This window comes from Cebidichthys violaceus, unplaced genomic scaffold (assembly GCF_023349555.1).
Source record: "Cebidichthys violaceus isolate CVI_PGR_0920_01 unplaced genomic scaffold, fCebVio1.0.p SCAF_13, whole genome shotgun sequence".
In the NCBI taxonomy this organism is placed as follows: domain Eukaryota; kingdom Metazoa; phylum Chordata; class Actinopteri; order Perciformes; family Stichaeidae; genus Cebidichthys; species Cebidichthys violaceus.
Window position 1 is genome coordinate 7784062 of NW_027176296.1, and position 13991 is coordinate 7798052.

The 13991-nt window shown below is 42.5% G+C and overlaps 1 protein-coding gene across 5 annotated transcripts in view; it reads left to right on the forward strand.

Annotated features, from left to right (window-relative positions):
• The window catches only part of pde4ba (phosphodiesterase 4B, cAMP-specific a), a 165667-nt gene that overhangs the window by 147901 nt on the left and 3775 nt on the right, over nucleotides 1-13991 (forward strand). For 4 of the 5 annotated variants that reach the window (XM_068707607.1, XM_068707608.1, XM_068707610.1 and 1 more), the window contains 7 exons: nucleotides 6753-6846; nucleotides 11299-11582; nucleotides 11688-11852; nucleotides 12639-12738; nucleotides 12886-13040; nucleotides 13156-13278; nucleotides 13800-13982. In XM_068707607.1, coding sequence (XP_068563708.1) covers nucleotides 6753-6846; nucleotides 11299-11582; nucleotides 11688-11852; nucleotides 12639-12738; nucleotides 12886-13040; nucleotides 13156-13278; nucleotides 13800-13982 — 1104 coding nt within the window. Of the gene's footprint in view, nucleotides 1-5112; nucleotides 5895-6752; nucleotides 6847-11298; nucleotides 11583-11687; nucleotides 11853-12638; nucleotides 12739-12885; nucleotides 13041-13155; nucleotides 13279-13799; nucleotides 13983-13991 lie in introns of those variants that run through there. The other variant, XM_068707611.1, reaches the window with a different exon arrangement.

A 13991-nucleotide genomic window follows, 5' to 3' on the forward strand; every position in this document is an offset into this window, starting at 1 on the left:
GTGTTACACTCGACCTGGTGTTTATTAACAAGAACATGCCAATCAGTCATTGTGATCTCTTGACTACCTGCTGTGTTTAGGATGGAAAAACTGTTATTCAAGCTGTGGCAACAGTATGAAGGGAGGGGAAATTCGAGAGGCTGCTGCTGAACCTTCAAGGTGAAGTGCAGGCTGTCGCTGCTGAGGGTTACAGTACGTCACTGTCCTCCCTGTATGTGTGGCTGACGAAGCCGAGACAAGGCCAGTTGGATTATTCCTCTCTGTCGAGGTTGTAGACCATCTGTTATTTAAAGCAGGGGCTGAAAAGATAAATCAAGTAATCCATTGGTCAATTAGCAGAAACATTAATTGCTGAAGTCATTAATCAAGCAAAAATATATATCCACTGCTGCCAGTTTATCAAACGTGAAGATTTTTGGCTTTTCATCATGCCAAAATGGCATAATAATGTATATCTTTTGGAGTTTGGGACTATTTGATCACACCTTGGATCTTGGAATTCCAGAAGTTATTTTTCACTATTATAAACTAGACAAAAAATGTATTAATCTAAAATAATCAACAGAATAAACAATCAGTGGAAATAACTGATGGTCCCAGCTTCTGAATGAGAGGATCTGCAGCTTTTTTATCTTTAGAGTTAGGGACTGTTTGTAGAACAACACATTGTTCATTGAGGCCTTGTTTCCACATAGCTCTTTGTACGAATACAAAAAAAACAACACATCTGCAACTGACTACCTTTTTCTAAGTTCAAGGAAATCCACTGTGTTCATCAAAACAGGAAGTGTTACAGCCATCAGAGTGATCAGCGTGATATTGACAGTGTAAATCTCAGAGCTGATTACTGGCTGCAGAACAGCAAGCAAAGAGGCGCAAGAGGCGGGACTAGCCCTGAGAGGGAGTGTGTATGAGGCAGAGTTGTCTCACACACACACACACACACACACACACACACACGCTCTCTCTCAGTCATTGCTCCACATACACAGGGTGTGAGGTAAAGCCTAGTCAGACTTTGAAGCCCAAAGTGAGTCACTAGAACTTCAGCGTTTCCCAGCGTCAGAGAGCCACGGCTTGGTCCTTTTACTCATGCTGCAGTCAGACTGAGACAGACACTTTAACGGACGGCAGCCCCACTCTGCTCTGCACTCTTCACACAGCAACATGGGAGCCTGCTGCTTTGACAAGAAAGAGAGGAAGTTAGGGAAGCTAAATGGTTGGAGAAAGGTGAGTTTTCTTTGATTTGTTTTGGTATCTGGACTTTAGGATTCTTTGTTGTGTGTGGACTTTGAGTGCTAAACTTTTGTGGCTTGTTTAACATGGTGTGAATTTCACATGCTGTGGTTAACGTTTTTGTTAAACACAAAGTTTCAGTTGCTTCTTTTTGTCCTTTGGTGCTGTTTAAAGTGGTCATTGTCATAGGAATTTAAATTGCTGATGCTGAAAGTGTGCTTTAGGATTTCCTTCCTTTTCACAGCATGTGAAGTTGAGTTTCTTTTGCTGTTTAATAGCGAAGTGTATGTTTTTAATGTTAAGAGCTATGTCCTTTTTTATTTGTTGATTGTTTACTTACTTGCACCGTGCAAGAGGCAGTGGTGCATTCATTCTGCTTTTGAGAATCCTTGTCCATGAGATGCTGAATTAAGATGTGACTACACAGATTTGTGGTTGTATTGTGAGACCTCTTGTCATCCTTTATCCTTAAAAATCAAAGTTTAATTCAGTGCAGATTAGATGAAATGTTTGTTTCTGGATTTTTAGGTTGTCTTTTTGTCTTTAGTTTAATTTGTGAGATTACTTTAACTTTTCTCCCAGTGCGTGGAGATCGAAGGAAAATATGGACAATCTAGAGACAATCAATTGCAGCTGCTGTTTTGTTCTCCTTGGAACAATGTATATTTGATTTTATCCCAGGTTATTAAGTGACCTATAGGTGATAGTAATTGGTATTCAGTTGAACTGTGTAGCTATTTCTCGGAAGCAGGCCTGTAGCGCTAAAAGCATCTTATGAAAAATTAGCTTGTGTTTGTCTTTCTCTAGAGTCAAGTGTCGTCTAAAAAGACTCTGGACTTCTGGGGAGAAAGAGAGAGGTAGTGGCAATTAGATGTTGCTTAACGGGACACAAGGCAAATCTTTTGGGGAATTTTTCCCTAAGTTTAAGGGGAAACATGCCATTACTATTATTAATATGATAAAATGTTGCTTTCCATATAGTTTGCACATTGATTTGAGTGTTGGATAATGTAGTAGAGGTTTTGGTGATACAAGAATTTCTTGTTTGTTGGTGTAATACTGCTTCTGTGGTATTTTACACGGGGTGCCTCTGCTTTCGAAACAACCAGAGCTTAAGCAAGCACAGTTGCGCAGCCTGCTCACTGTTCTCCTCAAGCCAAAAAATGGTGTGGCACACCACATCTGACTCTGAGGCCTTGAACAGCTGGGAGTGATGGGAGTGAACCGTTCCGCTGAGAAATTGTTTTCTTACTTTTATCTCTCCCTTTTTTTGTCTCTGGTTCTTAAAGCTGACAGTTCTTTTTTTTAAACATCTTACTGCGAAGGTTCAGAGACCCATGAATACAGTCTTTCTCATACTAGCATGAGTGAGTGAGTCAGAGGAAAAGGGAGGTTGTCAGACCGTCTCTCAGAGTTGTCTGTAGCTTCATCCAACATACGGTTCATACGTAGGTAGGTTCCCTGATCTTTACAGAGTTATGTCACTGCGGGTCTTTGCCATTGCATCAATGTTACCAGCCTGCGTCATATCATTGCTAGAGATAAACCACAAGCACTGCAAGTTTGCTGGTTTAGAAGGAAAGATTGCATAAGTCACAGTCAGCTACGCTGCATACTCTAAATATGTGATTATCTTGATAAATTGAAATAACGATGATGTGACCTCATGGTGTAATTGCTTTGTTGTTCAAAACTTCTATCACTCACACATCCATCATTTGTTAATACTTTCTAATAACATTTGTTTACATTTGATAGTAAGATTGGATTTAATCAAGTTTATCCATAAGTCAAGTTGTGCATTTCTGTTGCTGCAGGGTTAAGAGGTCAATACTCTCTGAAAACTGAGCAGGCTGATCTACAGCAGACAGAGCGTAGTGCGCCCACTAGTGGCTTAAAGGCACAACTTCAAACTGAACCACTCCAGATGGATGTTATTTGAAGCGAAGAATTTAGACGCTGGACTTATGATTCAGGCCTTAGTTGACAATTGTAGTAATTTAAAGCATTTCCAACAGTGGAAATTTAGAAATGAGAAAAACCATGAGGTTAAAAACTGTTAAATCTTTGACGCAGAGAAAAAAACAGAAGAGACGCTTGAGGATGGGAAGAAGCGAATGGGTCAAATAATAGATATACAGTATGTTGAAAAGAGATACCCACAGAGCTTCGAGAGACCAATATTCCTCCAGTGCCACAGTGTCAGTAGGAGGTAAAGAGGATTCCCCTCTGCCCCTGAATGAAGAATATATTAAGTACACAATAGTAATAACACAATCATAAGGACAAGTGACAAGTGAGCATCAACTGTGCTTAAATGTTGATAATGGCATTCGTAGGCTGCTGTGTGTGTGTGTGTGTGTGTGTGTGTGTGTGTGTGTGTGTGTGTGTGTGTGTGTGTGTGTGTGTGTGTGTGTGTGTGCACTGAGGCATTTCTTCTAGCCTCTGGGGAAGCATAGCTCTTCAACACATTGCAGAGAGACATCCCCTCCTGTTATTTCTGGTTTCTTTATATATTATGCAGTGAGCTATTATATAAAGAGCTGCCTCCTCGGTTTCTCTTTTTATTTTTTTCCTTCATTTCCTGCATCCCACCTCCCTGCTTCTGGTTCTTTCCTTCAGTGGGAGGATAATCCGGGATCCTCTCAGGGAAGCTTTGATCTCCCCCTCATCTTTCCAAACTCGTACTCGCACACAAACACATCACACTGAGAGGTTCTCTGGGAACTTCTGTTTACAGTTTCCCATGGATTGGCTCTGAAGCGACAAGAACTATGGATATTTTCTCATTAGCAAAGCCTTGCAGCCATCCTCGAGGGGTTTCGCAAACAAAAGTCGTGACAAAAATCGACAAAAATCACAAATGGCACCATCGCATTTGGCCGGTGGTACTGATGTAACAGTACATTCCAGTCAGGTGGCCCTAGCCTTGTACACTGCAGCAGTACCAACACCTGCTCCAAGGACAGCCCATTGATTCTGCCAGCGAGGCAGACAGACAGAGAGATTGATGACTGTGTTGGCAAGTGGCAGCCGAGAGAGAAATTGACATGTAAGTGGTGGAGAGTGAGGGAGAGACGGAGTGGAGGGGAGGGGAGGGGAGGGGTGGGGGGGATCGGTGGATGCGAGCAGAGGCGATGTGTGTGGTGTGTCCTCGTGACAGCTCAGCAGCTACACTGCATGTCTGCCTGGGAAGGGAAAGGGGAAGCCTCTCCTCTCTTCTCTCCCCTTCTCCTTTCAAAACAGCCCCGGCTGCCTGATGCTGTTGCCATGGCGTTGCTGTGTTCTGGTAATTGGCATACACACTCTTACTTACAGGCAGAGAGAGAAAAAAACATGAGCTGTTGTCACCTAAATTGGGGAAGGATGCAATTATCTCCCATCTCTTCTTTTTCTTTTCTTTTTCTCCTTACCACTCTCTGGTTGTCTCCCAGTTGTTAAAAATAGCCTTCCACAGACACCCTGATAGCATCTAATAATATTATGGGATGCGGATAATAAACAGGCTTATGAGTTCTCCACAATGGTGCTTTGGATACCAGGAGACAACAGAATACTCAAAAGAGGGAGAGGATGATAATAGAGATAATGGCCATAAAAATACAGTCGCGTTCACACTCTTTGAAACGTGCCCCATCCCCTCTATGCACCCCCATTGTTTTACTGTAGAGGGAGGGCATCACTGTATGGCTCCATGACATTATTTCACAATAGCTGACTTTATAAAATAAAATGCCTTTAAGAGGGAATTACAGGGGCTGAGAATTGAAGATGATAGGATTTATATGCAGTGGTGGCAGAGCTGGAAAACAAAAGAATAGAGGAAATGTTACATCTGGAATCCAAGTATGAATATTATATGTCAGTCACTCAAACATCCCTCCACAACCTCATGTATATATGCTCAGCTGTAATTAGGGCTCCCCCCCTTCTCCCCACTTTCTGTCAAATCATGTGTTCTGAATAGAGCGTGTTGCTGGGGCTGGCAGACTACAGCAGGGGAAGGAGAGACGGAGGAGGGAGGGAACCAAAAAGAGACGAAGAGAGAGAAGCATGGGTAGGAGGGGGGGAGTGAGCGCTACGGCAGTGAGAGCAGCAAAGATAGACAAATCCAGTGGAGGAACCCCCCCTCCAGTCAGATGAACATCGATGCCTCACTCCCTCCTCCTCCTTCTCCTCCTTCTCCTGTCTCCATCGTTGTTATTTGCCCCTCCTCCCTTCCTCGCTCCTTTATAATTCATCAGTGCACTGAGAGTCCCCAGCTCACGGCTCCAGCTGCTGCTGCTCCAGCTGAACCACCGAGCCTGTTGGATCTCCTCCTCTCCTAGCCTGGCTACAGAGCTTACTTTTTCCTACATCTATCTATCCATCTACCCTTGCATCCATCCCCAGACATGGAGACTCAGAGCTGGCCTTTTTTTGCTGCCGAGAGGGAGAGTGAGCCATCATCAAGCTGCTCTCTTAGCTGCTAAGAAGAGAATAACAAGAGGAGAGAAGAAGGGATCTTTTGTTCTTTTTGGCGCTGAAAGAATCCTGTTCGACTCCCTCTATTTTTTCTCCATTGGATTACAGTTCTGGCTTTGTGTAGGAACGAGAAAACGGGGTCCAAAATGCCTGAAGCTAATTACCTGCTGTCGGTGTCTTGGGGTTACATTAAGGTGTGTGGCGCTTATCTACGTAGCTTGTCGGGATAACGCACCCATTTCGTTGTACCTCACTGTGCTGTGTTTCTGTTGCATTAAGGGCCAGTTCCATAGAAATTCAGCATTTTAATAATGATTTTGTGGAGCTTTTCAGATTACAGTGCTGTTCTAACTGCACCAAAAGTTATTTCCATCATGATGAGTGGTGGTCTGACAGAATGGTGTTTTGTGGCTCAGGCTCCATCTTGAGCCCTCTGCAGAGCTCTGTGTGTCTGTATATGTGTGTCAGTCTGTATGTGTGTATACGTGCATGCCTGTCATAAGCAGCTGCTACTGCAGTGCCTGGGTCTCCGTGTACTGTTGAAAGCATCAGTCTCGCAGAACTATTTCATCTATTTAAAACGGTTTATAATGATTGAAAACTACATGAAAATCATCATATGTTGTTACAAAGATGAATGCAAGGAGCTGTGTGCAAATTTTCCTATTGACACACATTGAAATGCTTGCACACTGACGCAAATGAAACAGCTGAATAGGCCAAGAAATGTGATTCAGTGTAATAAAACTGTAAATTGGTTGCCCGGGGTGAATTGAGGAGTATCAAAAGGTGATGGCTTCCCCACTGGTAAAACAAATAATAATCCGCACCCTAATTGATTTCAGGGAAAATGTGGGGGGTAATAAGATGTGTCCCCCACCCGGATTTCACGCTGTTATTAAATAATATTCTAGAGCTGGTGGTATAAAACTGGATACTGCTGTATTTTCCATGGAATCTTGTGCCATAATTTCTTCCAGGTTTTCCCTCAGTGGAAACTGACGACATTGTTTTTCTCTCTCCCCCCTCCTCTTCCTATTTCTCTCTTGCAGTTCAAGAGAATGTTGAATCGGGAGTTGACGCACCTATCTGAGATGAGTCGGTCTGGGAATCAGGTTTCTGAATTCATCTCCAACACCTTCTTAGGTAAATGAAAGTCTTGGGTACATGCACCGAAAAATACTAATAAATCCATCAATTTGGTTTTAATAAACCACGCTTAATTACCACAGACTAAAATTTAATCTTAGAAATGAATTCCAAAAATACATAATATTTAGTGGCTCACACAGATCCCCACTTCTCTGTTTTGCTGCAATGGAGGTTCAGCACATGATGTTGCTGTGCAAGTTGCTCTTGCAGGCTTTTCTGTGGGGGCGTACTATAAAACACTGCGCCATAAAGCTTTGTCTAGATGTTTATGGCATCAGGCTCAAAATAACCATAACAATGTATGTAGGAAATGTACATTTCTCAAAGAGAAAGGGGTGTTTAAAGTGTTTAAAGTCTGGCTTCTGTAAAATGTGCCATTTGACTGACATGGGAGCTTGTTAGCCAGAATCAGAGTAAGTGGATTGGAACTGGATGCTGTCAGCATGGGTTGCACATTCGAGATCTGAGAATAGATGGCGATGGGTAAATATATATGTATTTATATTTGTGTTTAGAGACATTGCTTCTTCTGTTTTTTTGTCACCCACATGCACAAGCCGTTTCATGACTTTGGTACCAAACCACATGTTTAAGTCACTGTACGGGGAAATAACTTAAACCAATACTAGCGGGACAATCAACCAATTTCTACAAATGGGTTGAAAGTTGGCTTTTGGTAAATGTGATATTTCCACAGAAGCGTGACGATATCTAGAGGACAGATGCACAAAGTTAATAGACAAGTGAATGTTTTAAAAGAAATATAGACTGACAAACAAAGATGATACAATAAGGCCGACAGAATGCACTTAAAGGTTGTCAAGACTATTTATAGACCAATCGATTGGCATCCTGATCCAGTGTAGGATTGTTGGCAGATCTCTCACCGCCGGATCATAGAGAGTGAGAGCAGGGTTGAGGAGAGACAGAGAAGAAGCAAACGAGGGAGGAGCTGACTGCAGTGAGGGACAAAATAGAGGTACAAACCGAGGAACCCCCTTTGCTGGCAGCAAGATGAGCTCGGCAGATTTGGTGACTCATCCCTGTCTTAATGCATCTCTGTCGGCGGGGACACCTTGTTGTCCCATCACCTCCCCATCTCTCTGCCCCAAGAATCCAGACAGAGATGACTATCGGTTTGATAAAGAAATCAGGATTACCCTACTGGCAGTATATAGAACGAACAAGTGAACATTAATGAAGAGTGTGAGGGGGGGACACAGCACAGCTGGCCTGCTTTTGGCCTCAGCTGACCTGCCGTACTGTCTATTAAGATAAGTAGAAAAAAGGATCTATTCAGGCTCAGAGAAACTAAGTTTTCCTGCCATATGCCTGGTTCTGCAGAGTTCAAGCCTAGATCCACCGCAAATCACAATCCGTTTATTCTTGTAGACTATCTGGGTTTTTAATTTTCAGCTGATGGAAAGGCAGACTGTTGACTGATAAAACAGCGATTATGGAGCCTGGATAATTCCCTAGATAAATAAAGATCCCAGAGTTTCTCAGAGGGCGATTTCAGACCAGGATTTCTGACTTTCCATTAAGGATTGTTGCCCAACTGCTGGCTTTCATAATTCCCTTTGATCGCCCAGCAGCAATACACTGAGGGGGAAAAATGGCCCCAAAAAGCCCCCACCCTCCCTACTACACCTGCGTTTCTCACAGAAGAGCATATGGAGGAGGATGAAGAAAAAATCGAAATAAACGTGGGAGGTGACAGAGTAGCAGGAAAGAGAAGGGAGAATAGGAGAGAAAGAACAGAGCAAAAAAACAACAGATCTTTGTTTCAGCTGCTTAATTTCTTTTTGTAAATCAGTCTCTAAGAGAAGAAAAGAAAGGATAAGATGAGCTAAATGTAAAGGAGAGAAATTGTAAACATTGAAAAAAGACGGTCTATGTGACCGGTTGACACATTGCAGGTCAAAATGCGACATAATTTGGTGATATATGGATATCATGTTAACTGTGCTAAAAACCACCTGAGCAGTTTATCAGTCGTATCAAATCAACTGTGGAACAGACTGCATGGCGTTTACAAATTTGCTCTTACTTATACAGCAATTGATGATAAGAATGAAAATGTAGACTTGACTGATCTCGTATAGGCCACACAAACACGACACAGCAGTGGTGGTAATGATGGCTTGTAATAAATTAGAGGGCAATATATTGCTCTTCCCCTTGTTTCCCACGCAGCACATGTCTGAGAGTGCTTAATTGCCCATTCTCAATTACCACTGGAGGGCTGAGGAGAGAGCAAGACAGAGAAAACAGAGAAAACTGTGAGAAAGAGGGAGCGCGTGAGAGAGAAAGTGATTATTTGAATTACAGCTGGTAATTGAATAACCCTCCACAGGGGAAGGCTGATAGGCCAGCGATGAGCTGAGTCGAGGCTTGATAGATGACTGCGCAGCTCACATTCGTGCCGATAGCCAGTCCCTGCAGGATTTCATTCAATTCTTCTGTGATTGCAGTAAACACAAGGGCCTGGTTCTTACTACAAGAAACGTGGCATGTTTCCTGTGTTTATTTTTAGATCAACTGTAATCAAACTTCTTTTTTTTATCACATGAAGGCCCTGCAGGTTTTCTGTTTATTGTTGGACTTCTTACTCACTTTAGAACAATTGTGTTTGAATAGATTTATAAATATATTAAACCAAACATAAAAATCCCACTCTACACTAAGTGATTTGATAAAGCTGTGAAAGATGCGGCAGCTTATTGAATGGTCTTTATGGAACTGCCTTAACTGTGTAGGAGCCCCAGCTCTCAGTCTGTCAATGGACTGACCTATGGGAGTGAAAAGAGCAGGAGATGAAATGTGAGCCACCTGCTGAGAGACGGGGAAGGGGGGGAGAGTGCATAGGGATGGAGACGAATGAACAGTAGGAGCCGGAGAGAGAGAAAGAGAGACTGCAGGTGGAGGACAGGGCAGCATGAATGAACAAATGAATGGAGGCACAGATGATGAATGAATAAGTGAATCAGTAAATCCCTCGGGAGCAAACTAGCTGCAGGTGTTTGCAGTGGCGGGCCGTGCATTTTATACCTGGGCTTTCTGTGCTGTCCTACTACAGTTGAATAACCTAATTATGAGCCACAGCTACGGTTATTTGTTTCTAGGGGTGTAACAATACACGTATTCGTATTAAAGCGTTCGGTACGAGGCTTACGAACCAAACAATACGTTTGAATAATACTAGTGCATTTAGAAAATGCAGAAGCTTAAATTGTGGGAAATATAATGTTTTCGGTGGACTGCTCTCACGGAGGAGACAACGGGCTGTGACCTCTGAACCAGGAACAAAAAAAACAAAAACAGCTCAGGCACCGCACGTGTTCTGTGAGGCACCGCTAAACTAGCTTAACGGAAAACAACCGCGGCAAACCCCGCAATGACGGGATGCTTCATCATTAACGGACAATGCATATAGTAAGAATCAATGTACTTAACATAATAACAAGAACAAACTCACATGAACCAGTCACATATATGTTACATATATTTATATGACAACAAAGCATGACAAATCAATTCAGCAACACTGCAGCACTAAAACACTATTCCATGCACACTGAAGAGCACGAGCCATTCAAATATTATTCACATCAGAGGGAACAATATTAAACCATCATAAAAACGACACATCTAACAGTAGTAACGCTACTGCAGATGTAAAACAAAAGCACTTCACTTACCAAAGCTGCTGTTCACTTAAAGACAAAGTCCATCCTCCTTTCTTTGATTACAAAGAAATAGAAAATAGAATCTACACCAAGCAAAACGCTAAAAATGTCATAACTTCTCTTACATATGTTTCAACCTGAACTCTTACTAAACACTAGATCTGCTAGCTAGCTTTCTGTTTGACAAAAGTCACGCTGGCCCACTGACCAATCACGGCGGGTAGCAGTGGCACGTCAAAGAATACGCCCAACATGTCAAACTAAAGATCTGATTGGTTGAAGACGATGACAATCAACACTATCGTCCCCATATACTTTAATCTGCAAGGTCTACCTAGAGGACCTCAGGCCTCTCTCCTTACATAGAGAAATAGAGGCTGAATCTGATTGGATAAGAGCTCTACTTAAAACAAGCTGCGCTGGAAGCAGAGTAACAGAGGAAGACAGGAGCTGTGCAATGAGAAAATAATCTAATGGGAAAAAATGATAATACATGTAGCGTATTTATGAAAAATTATTAAATTATAAAATAGCTATAGCTTTGTGATTCTGTTTAGGCCAGCAGAGAAAGCTTAGCTGGCCCTGACGGCCCACCACTGTTCTATAGTGTAGTGGGTCCTCAGGCAGCCTACGCATTTAAGTCGGTTTTTATTGAGAAGTACATAAAATGATTAGACTCGTGCTGTATGAGGTCAAATGGAAATTTTACCTACTTCTTCCTCACAACGTTGACACTTTATTTTTTGCCCTACCTCAGACAAACAGAATGATATGGAGATCCCGTCGCCGACATCCAAGACGCGAGAGAAGAAGAAGCAGCAGAAGCAGCAGCTGATGACGCAAATCAGTGGAGTCAAGAAGGTCTCCCACGGGCCCTCGCTCTCCGGCAGCAGTATCTCGCGCTTCGGTGTCAAGACCGACAAGGAGGAGCTGCTGTCCAAGGAGCTGGAGGACCTCAACAAGTGGGGTCTGAACATTTTCACTGTTTCGGAGTACTCCCACCACCGGCCTCTCACCTGCATCATGTACGCCATCTTCCAGGTATGAAGTGTCTGAAATTGTGCATTCTTCTTCACTCACTCAAGTGTTTGATCACTACTTAAAATGATCCACGCTTGATCCTGAATATGTTGTTTGTTTCTCTAGGAGCGAGACCTGTTAAAAACATTTAAGATCCCCATGGATACGTTTGTGGCCTACATGATGACATTGGAAGATCACTACCATTCAGATGTGGCCTACCATAACAGCCTGCATGCTGCTGACGTAGCCCAGTCCACGCACATCCTGCTCTCCACTCCAGCCCTGGATGTAAGTTATTTTATAAAGAGAAGTATTGATACTCTGATAATGTAACAAGATCCTGATCTAAGGGACTAATACCTAAGTAACATTCATCCTTCAACTCGGAGTCTAGTGGGAAATAAGGGGAAACTAAATTCGAGAAGTGAGCTCTTACATAACCATGTGTGCCACTTTCCTGGACCGCCACACCTTGGCTTTGATGGAACTTCCTTCCATTGAATCATCTTTTTTCTCCCTTTACTCTGGGAAATTCCCCTCTTTCCTACAACACTTGTGCATCCATGCCTTATTTGTTAGACTTTCCCTGCATGCATTTTCTCACAGTTCTCCTCAGGTTGGAGTAGCTAATGAGGTAGAGTCAGGTCAGAATGCCCCAGTCTACAGATCAGGATTTACTCTTCTTGGCTCTCTATCTTTTTGTCTACTGAAGCCAGCAGATACAGTGAAGTTTTAAAGAAAGGCAGACAGCTTGTCATTTGGTTGAGGAAAAAATCTGGAATAACACTTCACTGGCATTGTGGGAGCTGGATTGTTTGCTCTGTTCCTTAAAGGCAAAACATGACAGGAACAGAAACCTAATTTGTTTAGTCAAATTAAGGTTAAACATCTGATATTAACTGCTAATCTAGTCTGGAAGGTTGCCATGTAAAACCTTGGGTCGGGTCTGTTATCTGTTCCACCATACTCTTTAGTTAGTTAGTTAATATATATCTGTTTGTCCTTTCTGATGCTTTTTCTATCTTCTAATTAGTTTAATGTTCTTTTTTTCCTACCTCTCTCTCTTTTTCACAGGCGGTCTTCACAGATCTTGAGATCCTAGCAGCCATCTTTGCTGCAGCTATCCATGATGTTGATCATCCTGGAGTATCAAACCAATTCCTAATCAATACCAGTAAGTCAAAACATCACTCAACGCGGAACTCAGTCGGTTAATTTGTTGCCTTCTTTAAAAATATAGAAATTGGTGCATTAAACAACCAGATAGAAGTAGTTATGACAAAGACTAAAATATTAAAATCTCTTTTTAATGCCTCTGCAGACTCTGAGCTGGCACTGATGTACAACGATGAGTCTGTGCTGGAGAACCATCATTTAGCTGTGGGATTCAAGCTACTACAGGAAGACAACTGTGATATCTTCCAGAACCTCACTAAGAAGCAGCGACAGTCCCTCCGCAAGATGGTCATCGACATGGTAAGATATCCTGATTCATATTCTCCGCTTCCTCTAATGTTATCTTAATTTAAATCATAACCTTTCCAAATTATCCTAATGCGAAGGATGGGGTTTTCCTCTCTATCATATTCAGGTTTTGGCCACGGACATGTCCAAACACATGAGTCTGCTGGCTGATCTGAAGACCATGGTGGAGACCAAGAAGGTGACGAGCTCTGGAGTACTGCTGCTGGACAATTACACCGACAGGATACAGGTAGGTGTTGGTTTTTGCAAAACAGTTTCTTAACTTCTTAAAAAAAGAGTAAGTAGCCACAACAAAAAAACTGAATTAATGTATTCATATTATATGGACTGTGAGTTTGTGATTGGACATACTGTAAGCCCTCCAGCTCTCATTTCCCAGCTTTTAATAGCTTTGATCAATAGCCAGTGTTGGCAGAGGTTACTCAGCCAATGGCCATTGTCCGGCCTCCTACATAGCTGACCTTTGTTCCCCACTGTCACTCCTTTTTTCACCCCATCCATCTTCTTTTTCACCTTTAAGTGCTCCCTCTAATGGTATTTCTTGGATTTCTTCTTTATTAGACTGTTGTGTAGACTGACCTCCTTTCATAACAAAGGACATTATAGAATTAGCCTTAAATGGCGGTTCTACGAGAATCTAATTTCTCTTAAATTTAAAGATTTCTTAGGGAAATACCCAAAACTGAAAATGATGTGCCAAATACAGGGGATATAAGCATTTCATACATTGCAATTCTGTATTATTTGTAGGTGCTGCGTAACATGGTGCACTGTGCTGACCTGAGTAACCCCACCAAGTCCCTGGAGCTGTATCGTCAGTGGACTGATCGGATAATGGATGAGTTCTTCCACCAGGGAGACAGAGAGAGGGAGAGGGGAATGGAGATCAGTCCTATGTGTGATAAACACACAGCATCAGTGGAGAAGAGCCAGGTAGGCAAT